At 47.5% G+C, this 10,143-nt stretch overlaps 1 protein-coding gene across 2 annotated transcripts; it reads left to right on the plus strand.

Moving 5' to 3' along the window:
* The first annotated feature begins 1,200 nt into the window (after nt 1–1,200).
* On the plus strand, nt 1,201–9,784 carry CD8B (CD8b molecule). Of its 2 annotated transcripts, XM_039724002.1 has the most exons (5): nt 1,201–2,017; nt 4,390–4,737; nt 6,883–6,972; nt 7,562–7,651; nt 7,765–9,784. In XM_039724002.1, exons 1-5 carry the CDS (start codon nt 1,972–1,974, stop codon nt 7,803–7,805), a joined length of 615 nt encoding a protein of 204 aa, XP_039579936.1. In that variant the 5' UTR covers nt 1,201–1,971; the 3' UTR covers nt 7,806–9,784. The 2 variants fall into 2 exon arrangements, with proteins under 2 accessions (XP_039579936.1, XP_039579935.1); XM_039724001.1 differs by having other exon boundaries at nt 7,562–9,784.
* The last annotated feature ends 359 nt before the right edge of the window (nt 9,785–10,143 follow it).

Below are 10,143 nucleotides of genomic sequence, written 5' to 3' on the forward strand. Positions count from 1 at the left end.
TGACAAACAGCAGCTGTCTCCTGCACGTGCACACCGTGCTTTGATTTTTGTCAGAGCTTTGCTGCCAGACAAAGATTTCCCTCCTCCAAAATGTTTTCTTGTAGGGACAACAGCCAGTCCTGAGAACAGCTTGGCCACTGGTAAACAGCTCCACTGTGTATCAACAGCAATTTTTTTAAAATTACATTTCACCCATGTTCCAGTACATTTTGCTTTTACATTTCATATATTTCTTGTGCTTTCTCTAAATCTGCTATAATGTCCTGGAGAGTCATCCCAGTGTAACACCCCCTTATCCAAGGTTGTGATGATGGCAAAAATAAAAAAATTATTCCCCACCTCTGGGAAAAATTCCTGTCCTGGCCAGGAAGCCAGAAGTTGCTCCAGGTGACAGCAGCAGTGGGAAAAGAGGGAGCATGGCAGCAGCTGGGGATTTTGGGCTCAGCTCACACACTTCAACACAGGGATGAAGGGAAAATTCACTTGCAGTGGCATTTCTCATGACATGCACTCCCTGCACCCCACCTCGAGAAAAAAAGAGTGTTTCACCTCATTCTAAGGAGAGCCCAGTCTCGGGGTAAAAGGGACAAATGAGCAGAAGGTGAGGACAGCAGAGACAAGTGTTGCTGCAACCCATATCCAGGGCTAAGCACTGAAAAGGGTTTGAAAACACTAAAATTGCCTTCTCCTGCCAGGAAAGAGTTAAGGAGCAATCCAGCCCACCCTAAAGTTTAGCAGATGAGCCTTTTGTGGTAAGGGTTTTGCACTTAGCAACCCGCTTAGAGCAGGAAATTAATTTGAACAGAAATGGGGAGAGGATGTGTTACAGCAGTATGGAAAATCTGGTATAAAACAAAATCTCACAGTGTGCAAGATGCAATATTGTTTTTCCTATTCATCTGCCAGCTCAACCCTGGGGGAGGTTTCTCAGTGCCCCCATGTGAGATTTCCTTTTCTGGGGAGATGCTGGGGCATTCTAAGGACCACGAGTATCTGCATGAGAGGAACAAAAAAGAAAGCTGAATCTCACTTGGCAGCCAAGAGGCCAGAAAATAAAAATAATTTAAAATAATATTTTTTCCCCAAACATGAAAATATTGAAGTCTGCTGACACCAGTTCATCTCTATAATTTCACCTCATGTACTTGTCTTTGAATCCTAAACCCCAAATGCTTCAAACCTCTTCCTCACAGACATTTCAAAGCCATTCTGATATTTTATCATTTAAATATTTCTGCCTGTGAGCCGCATGCTGTCACAGCTACCGAAGAAGCACATGCTCTGAGGTGGAAAGCCCCAGCAGAGTTTCCTCATTTTTGTGGTTTTTCAGCCACAAATTTGTTTGAGGTTTCTAGCTCTTGATTTCAAAGCTTTCTGTGATGCTTCACATCTCTGCTTTATGTTGGCTTGGTCTGGTGTTCAGCATTTTTCAGAGAAAAACACCTGCTATAAATTCTGCTGAAGAAAACAACTCCACAGATCAAACTGCATCTTTTCCTTGTCTTGAATGCTTTTTTATTTCAACAGGGAGAAAAGCAGACAAAATTCATGCTTTCCTCCTTTTATCTTTAAGGCCATGGCCCTACATTTGTAATTTTTTGATAGAAGTCGATTAAAAGAAGGAGGAATAAGGTGGTGAAATATTAAGAAATCTGAAGAAATTAAAAATCAGTGAGTTTTCTTGGTTTTATTTTTCTAAAGGGGATTTAAGGGTACCCTGTGAAGTGCTGGAGAAGAGCATAGGGCTGCTGCCTTGACAGACTCTTGGGTTTGGGGCTCGGCGCAGAAGAAGCTGCGGGGCTGAGGCTCCAGGTGCTGCTGTGGCAGAGGCTCTTTGGCAGCTGCTGGTGACAGATCTGCACAGAGAAGGGCAAGCACTTCCTGAGGTGAATCCAGCCCTGCCACCAAGAGGTGACAGCGAGTGGAAAGGGGGAGCTGGCACAAAACCCCTCTGTCACCGAGTCCGCCACCATGGCCTGGCCATGGCTCCATCTCTGCATCTGCCTCCAGATCCCAGGTAAGAGAAACAGCTCCTGAGGGCTGAGGGCACCTAAAATCCTGCTGGAGCCTCTCCTTCACCACACTCCAGCAGCTGGAAGATTAAATACACCATCATAGTAGAGATCTACAGGGTATTATTAGCTATTTCCAGTAATTTTGGATCATGCTGTTAAGAATGTGCTTTAGGTTTTAGTCAGCCCTGAACTGGTCAGAAAGTGGGACCAGTTGGTTGCTGTGGGTCCCTTCCAAGTGAAATAGTCTATTCTATTCTATTCTATTCTATTCTATTCTATTCTACTCTACTCTATTCTATATTCTGTTCATATTTCCATACATAATAGTATAGACACCACAGAGTTTTTACTCCTCAGTGCAGATGGGCTGTAAGGAGCTGCTAATGGAGGAGTTAAAATAGCTCCTCTCTCCACTGCCTGTGTAACACAAATATGGCAAACATCCCAAATTTTCTAAATCATCCAAAGACTGAGTACTTCCCAAGGACCACAGCTGGAATTGTATGTTACAGAACCATTCTGCCTTACAGATTCTGATATCTTATAGGTGAGGTGAGGAGCCCACCGAGAAAACCTCAATAAATGGGATTTTGCTTTGCGCATGCAAAAGGAAAAGGGGTAATTTTTAAGTTGGTGCAGGCTGGTCTGGCCAAGCACCATGATTTCCCATGGTCCCCCTGAATATTCACCAGGAAAGGGAACAGAGATGTTTTGGGGTTGAAGGTGTGACTGAGGATGAGTTTTCTTCTCTGTCTCCATCCCAGCTCACTCCTGGCTTGGCCACTGGCACTGGGCTGAGATCTTCCAGAATCTCTTCTTATCTTTTCTGACTTACATAACAGTGTCTCCAACAGGTCAAGGATAAGTTTTTCATGGAGAGTTATGTTTCCCATGCCCAGCAGAGCCAGACCTGAGGGCACTCAAGGAGACCCTGAAGCTCCCATGTGCCATGGCCAGACACATTTCACCTCCTAAAACACCACACAGGTGTTTGCCAGGACAAAATCTGAGAGAATTTAAAACTTAATTTTAATTATCTCTTAATCTGAGAGAATTTAAGCCTCTCTAAAGCCATAAAATTATATATTTTAATAATAAGGAGACATTAACATTGTCACAGAGCCAGAGGATGTGGTGAAATGCTGCAGCTGCTGTGCAACACTGGACTTTTGGCATTGCAACGTTGGTGTTCTGCAGCACTGGCAGCAATGGGGTCATTGGTGTGGGGACAGAGGAAGGCTCTGCACCCCTGTCAGTCACCAAAGCCCTCTCCTCTGCCTGTCCCATTGGAAACATGGGAGACATCAGGACCTTGTGCCACATTTAATGCCTTTAGGTGTTCTTGGGTCGTGCCAACCCCTCCCCACACCACTGGGTTAACAGGGCTGCACGAGGCTGAAAAAGCTGTAAGCAGCTTCAGGATTTTGAAGAAAAAGGAACGTTTAAAAGTAAAAAAAAAGGACAAGAAACAAGTATTATTGAGCTTTTTTCACAGCTTTAAAACACGCCTGGGAAAGAGACGGGGGAAGCAGGAGTGTCCTTATCTCCAGAGGGCTGTTTTCACTCGGGCTCAGAGTATCTGCAGCTTTGCAGGACTGTTTGCTGAGCAGCAAGGATCACACGTTACCTGTTATCCTTTCCACAAGGACACATCCTCACTCTCACGGGCACCCCTCACATCTGCCTGGGCCAAACAAGACTCAGATAATTTCCACAAAGCTGCAAAGCCCAAACAGGGCGATGCGACGCCAAGCCAAAGCTTTGAACCCCACCGCTGCCCCTCACTCCCTCTCCTTCCCCATGTCTCAAAATTCCTTTGAAAAATATTATTGTCTGGAAGCTAATATCAAATTGGCTCATTTCAAGATGTTTTTTGGTCTCTTTTTCTGCCCCTGAAATGTTTATCAGTGTTGTATCTTTTAGAAGGAAACTTGGCGAATCAGTTAAGAGGCACTAAAATTTGTTGGAAAAGGAGTAAAATGTCTGAAAAATGAGTAAGGTAAGAAGGGCAGGAGAAGGGGTGTTCATAGGAGCAGGCAAGGATGCTTTCCCCTGCACATACAGCCCCAAGGATACCCTCAAAACCATCCCTCCATCTCTCTCCCTGTCAGTGAGACTCCTTAGATGAGTGTTTACAGAGAAAAATCTGCCTGTATAATTTGGCTTGCCCAAAACAATAGCTGGGGAACCCAAAAATGCCTCTGAGGGAATATGGGAACATCCTGATAAAAATGCTCCTGTTTCTCACTCATGTGACCCCCCTGGTCTGCGTGTCTATTGTGATTTTATTAAGCCCATAAAGAAAATCTGTATTTTGCACAAAAGGAAAGCAATGAAATTAAAATAATACCTGTACATTTCTCTTTTTCCTTAGGTTTTTATACAACTCTACTTTTAACCCAAACTCCAGAGCATATTCTAACCCTAACTAACAATAAAACTGAAATCCTCTGTGAGCTGAAGGAGAACACCGGGGTGTACTGGTACCGCTGGAGCCAGCAGAAACAACATTTCGAGTTCCTGTTGTTTTCCAACACACTGGGCAAAGCCACATACGGCCCAAACGTGAGGCAGGACAAGTTCAGTGTCCATGAGGCCAGGTCCCAGAGCTCCTACAGCCTGCACATCAGCAACCTGCAACCCTTGGACAGCGGCACCTACTACTGCTCCGTCTCCCAGTCCGCCCAGCTGCTCCTGGGCAGTGGGACACAGCTCACAGTGGGTAAGCAGCACCCTCGGGCTTCCAAAATGTGCCACCAGTAGGCTGTGATGAGCCTGGGGAAGGGGTGATTTGATTCTTCCCAATTTTGGGTTGGAAAGCTGAGGCTCTGGGTTTTTTCCATGAGAGCGGATAAAGCAGAAAATACAGAAAATCACTAAAATTTAGGTCAGCTTCATGTGATAGTCCTTTTGCCATCAGCAGTTGCTCTGCTGTGGGCATGCCTTGAGCACAGCATTGATCCTAGTGCTCCAGGATTTCCATGGGAAGACCTGCCCTGTGTTTTTCTCATTCCCTGCTGTACTCTAGATGAGAGGCTGGATGTGTGCCCTGCTCAGCTCACAAGTCCTTCCATGCCCCATGGGAAGACCTGGTATTGCCTGTGTTTTTCTCATTCCCTGCTGTACTCTAGATGAGAGGCTGGATGTGTGCCCTGCTCAGCTCACAAGTCCTTCCATGCCTTAATTCTCCCTTACCCTCACTCCTAGTGACAAGATCAGCATCGAGGCCAGAGAGCATCACCCCTCACATCTCTGGGGTGGATCTGATGGCAGCTTTCAGGACCACCCTTCAAAAAAACCCAAAAAACTTAAATGAGATTTATTCCTTAAAGGTCACAGCCCACTATCCCTGGGGAGATCCAAACAGGAATAGCAGTTTTCTGCAGGTGTCATGGCGGTCCTTCCATCCCATAATTCTTCCTTACCCTCACTCCAAGTGAAAAGATCAGCATCGAGGCCAGAGAGCATCACCCCTCACATCTCTGGGGTGGATCTGATGAGAGCTTTCAAGACCACTCTTAAAAAAAAAACAACAAAACTGAGATGGGATTTATTCGTTAAAGGTCACAGCCCACTATCCCTGGGGAGATCCAAACAGGAATAGCAGTTTTCTGCAGGTGTCATGGCAGGAGAGAGGCTTTACAGACATCTGGGTCTTACAGAAGCTCTTTTCAGCCCATTTTCCTTTTGACCACAGAGCAGTAGCTGATGCAGAAAAACTAATGTATTTGAAGTGGGATTCAGCCTCTATTTTTGAAGACTTTTAGGGAGACAAATAACTTATTTAACTAAGATACAAATAACTTATTTAACTGAAATGCCACTGCAGCTTCTGACTCTAAAGCAGACCCAGTGTCCCAGTTTTTCTGGGGTTTTTTTGCAAATATACTTTGTACCTTGAACTGGATGAGAAATCCCTTTTGGATTCTTGCAGGCTCAGAGAAAAGCTGGTTTAAGATAAAGGAGAATTGTTTTGTAACAGCTGGGCACATATCTCTGTGCAAAGCATGAAAAATAAGCTTGAAATGCAGCTTGATCAAGGACACCAATTAAAAAGTAAACAGCAGCAGGTGCTCTGGGAAGATGGGCTTGGCTGGATATTTTCTTTTTTTCCTTTTAGTTCTCATGATTAAACAAATTGCCTTTAAGTTTCTTTTCCCTAAGTCTATTATAATTTGAGAGAGACGTTGTCCAAATAAATCCCAGAGCCCTGATGTCTCATCTTTTCTTGTAAAAGAATAGTAGTTTCTGTAGGAATTTACATCCTGGATAAAAACAGAAAAAAAATTAGTTTTCAGTCACCTAAAATGTGGAATAAATATGGTTTGAGCAGTCAGACATGCAGCTATTTAATGACATCGCTGGCTTATTTTCCTGGCCAACTATATTCAGAAATGAAAGTGTTCCACTGTAATTTAGATACACCATAATAAATCCTACCCTCATTTTATCAGAAAAAAAAAAAATCAAATGTTGAGCAATTAGAGCCATATGAATACGGAAAAGATCCAGGGATCCCTCAAAACATTCCAGTGCTGCTGAAATCTCCTGCTACCCATGATTTTGTGCAATTCTGGTGAGATAATATTTGGCACCAAATGTCACTGAAGCTGGTTTGGGGATTTTCCCTGCATTAGCCTTCTTTACCTGGTACATTATTTTATTATCACTTCTAAAAGCTCTTGGTAACTTCTGTGAGCCCCCAGAGGCTCAGGTTAAGCTCACCCCTCTGAGTGACAGAGCCCTTTGCAGGGGTCAGTGGCTGGGGCTCATTCCAAGGCACAAACTCTCCCCTCTTGGCTGCTGTTGGAGATGTCCCTGCACTCAGTGTCACACTCACCACCCTCTTTTTGTCCTTACCCCCCAGTTGATGCTTTGCCTCCAAAGACCACACAGACACCGGTGTCCAAAAAGCCTGTGCCACGGACAACCAGAAGAAAAGCTGCCAGCAGGGAAGGTATGGCTGTGTCTCAGCTCAGGCTGCCTGGGAAAAGGGATTTGCTGAGCTCTTGGGGTCCCCAGGGCTCAGCTGGAGTTTGTCCTGGGGTGGGGCCACCACAGTGTCACCCTGCAGGAGTGGGTGTCTGGTCCAGATGGACACACTGCTCAGGATAGAGCTGACTTCTGCCTCTAGGAGGGATTCCCAGGGATATCCACAGGTTTAGGGACAGGATGGGTTTCAGTTTATGTTCTCATGACCTCCAAGTTCCCTGCAATGACTTTCTTACTGTGAGGGAGACTGAGCCCCAGAAGAGGTTGCCCAGACAGGTTGTGGAGTCTCCCTTATCAAAAATATGCAAAATCCACCTGGACACAACCCTGTGCCATGACCCTGCTTGAGCAGGGAGGTTGGACCAGGTGTGGTCTCTTCCAGCTTTACCCATTTTGTCATTCTGTGGTTCTGTAGTGCATCTTTCAAAGGTTACCCCAAGGTGATGGTCACGTCCTCTGCTCCTCTGAGTGCCTGCCTTGCTTTCCTCCCTTCCCCATCCCCAAAGCTGCTGGGGCAGGGTGGTGCCAGGTGCTGAGTCCTCTCCTCTCCCCAGGTCCCTGCAGTCCCCTGGTCTGGATCCCACTGGCTGCTGGTGTCCTGCTGCTCCTGCTGAGCCTGGTCCCCACCGCCTACCGCCTGTACCGTGAGTTCCCTGCCAGCATCCTGAGGGGTGCCAGGCCTGGGGCAGCCCAGGAGGGGATGGAGGGGCAGGAGGGAGTCCAGGACTGATGGACAATGTCTCTTGTCTCTTCCCAGGCCTGCGGCGGAGGCTGTGGCTTCGCATCCACAGGCAGTAATTCCCAGTAAATCCCAGTAAAGCCCACTGCCCTCCCTGCCTCAGACAGGCAGGGAGAAGCCATGGACCCTCCCCTGCACGAGGCTGAGCACTGCTGGACGTGACCCAGGAAGGACCTGGCAGGGGACAGACGTGGGCTCATCCCACAGTACAGACATTTCTTTCCTGCATGGCTTCAACGTCCTCCTGGACACAGCAGCTGGCAAAAGGACCAAGCTGGAATCTGCAGCATCCTGAGCACTTCCCAAAGGACACTGAGCAGGGCAAATGCCGCGGCTGGCTCTGCACAGGGGGAAAGGGGCTGGTGCCAAAGGGACTCAGACAGGCTGGAAAGCTGTGAGCTCCTTGGCTCTCTGTGTTCATCTGTAGGACAGCACAAAGGTGCTTTTTTTGCTCCTGTTAATACTGATTGATAAAAATATGTAACACTTTGAGAGCAACCAGCAGGGATGGGGCAGAGACAATTTGTAAATTGTCTCTGTGCAGGTTTATTCAATACCAAATAGATCACTCAGTTATTTTCTTCTGCAGGCTGGTGTCTTTGTCCACATGGTTGTGTGGCAAGCAAGGAACCACGGCCTCCAACCAAGAAAGAGTTAAAGCAGAGCAAAAGCTGCAGGGGGGAGCAGGTCTGGGAGGGTGTCTTCTCCCATGGGAGACGGCAAACAGCCAGGAGTGGGAGAGGAAAACCAGACAAAGCCATGCACACAAGGCCAAACACTTGGCACAGCCTGAAGGTCAGCACCACCTCTGAGAGCAAACAGAGGCCCCCAGGGGCTGGCCCAGAGCCCAGCAGCACAGCATGGCCAGTGAGAACTGCCCTGAGTGATGCCTGGGTGTGCTGAGCCTTGAGGGATGCCAGAAGCAGGGAAGGTCTCCCCAGGGATGGCAACAAGGCTCAGCTGCTGCCCAGGGTGCCAAGGCAGAGCTGGGGCTGGAAATTTGGCATCCTGCTGAGCACAGGCAGGCAGCACTGGCTCTCAGGTGCCCCCCAGCCCCACATCTGCTCACACACAGGCACCAGCACTGTGCCAGCTACAGTGAGGGCAAGGGGAAGGTGGCAGAGGGTCCCCAGGGTCGGGGCTAACACAGTCTTGGGATGAGCTTGGGTGAAACTGGCACAGCAGCATCACTCTGACCATCCCCTCCCTCCCCTCCCAGCCGCAGGGTGCTGCTGCTTTCCACTCTAACACTGAATTTCCTGTAGAGCTTGGTCTCAAGCCCAGCCGTTGGTGCTTCCCCTAAATGATGCAGTAAATAAAGCTGGCAGTGGATCATGCTGAGCCAGCTTTCCCAGGCTGTGACATTCACCCAAGCTCTCAGGCCACCCAGCTGTGGGGACACCAGCACAAGACCCCACCCCAGGTGCAGCAGGGAGGGGATTCTGAGCATCTCTGACCCCCAGACATCACAATTTATCCTCTGTGAGAGCTTAGATTAACTAAAACCATCATTTTCCTGCCCTGCAAGTAGAAGTAGAGCTTTGCCCCAGAAGCAGACAGTTTTTATGGCCTGTACATTTTTCATGACAGCTGTAAGAAACCTCCTTTGAAACTTCCCATGAGCATTTTTCTTTACAAAGCAGGGGCTTTCCCTCTGCCTGCAGCTGCTTTGAAATCCCAGCTGCCTTTCTCACATTCGAGGTGTCCTGACCTCAATGCCCACACCTTCCTCAGCTCTCCCACCCCCAGCCAGCACTGGAGAGCACCTCCCATGGCCAAGCAGCAAATACAGCCCAACCCTCCTCTCCCACAGGAAGGTGAGCAGCCTCAGATAAAACTCTGCCCAGTCCACTCCTGCTCCTTCTTCTCCACACTCAGGACATCTTCACAGTGCCTGATCTTGGCTGAAACCCCTCCCCAGGACAGCACCATCTTGTCTTCAGTCACTTTTCCCAACTCCAATAACACAAGCACAAAGGAGAGGGATTTACTCCTTGGCTCTCTGCTCACCCACAACAAAGAATTTGCTCAATGTCTGAATTCCCCAATTGGTCCTCATTTTTTCTTTGTATTTCAGAAAAAAGAAATATTTAAAAAGCCTTGGCTGAAACCCCTCCCCAGGACGGCACCATCTTGTCTTGATAGATTTCAGTCACTTTTCCCAACTCCAATAACACAAGCACGAAGGAGAGGGATTTACTCCTTGGCTCTCTGCTCACCCACAACAAAGAATTTGCTCAATGTCTGAATTCCCCAATTGGTCCTCATTTTTTCTTTGTATTTCAGAAAAAAGAAATATTTAAAAAGGGCAAAACCAAAACCCACCCAGACTCTCCATCAGCTATGTGCAGTGAAAACAGGAGAGGACAGTGACAGCCAAAGATGTTGTCTGGCCTA

Source organism: Passer montanus, unplaced genomic scaffold (assembly GCF_014805655.1).
Source record: "Passer montanus isolate IOZ18808 unplaced genomic scaffold, ASM1480565v1 scaffold51, whole genome shotgun sequence".
Lineage (NCBI taxonomy): Eukaryota > Metazoa > Chordata > Aves > Passeriformes > Passeridae > Passer > Passer montanus.

Excerpts from the sequence above, each read along its gene's own strand:
- CD8B (XM_039724001.1), top strand. The coding sequence starts at position 1,972 with ATGGCCTGGCCATGGCTCCATCTCTGCATCTGCCTCCAGATCCCAG. Across the intron at positions 4,738-6,882 it reads TGGGACACAGCTCACAGTGG|TTGATGCTTTGCCTCCAAAG; the intron begins GTAAGCAGCACC and ends CTTACCCCCCAG. Across the intron at positions 6,973-7,561 it reads AAAAGCTGCCAGCAGGGAAG|GTCCCTGCAGTCCCCTGGTC; the intron begins GTATGGCTGTGT and ends TCCTCTCCCCAG.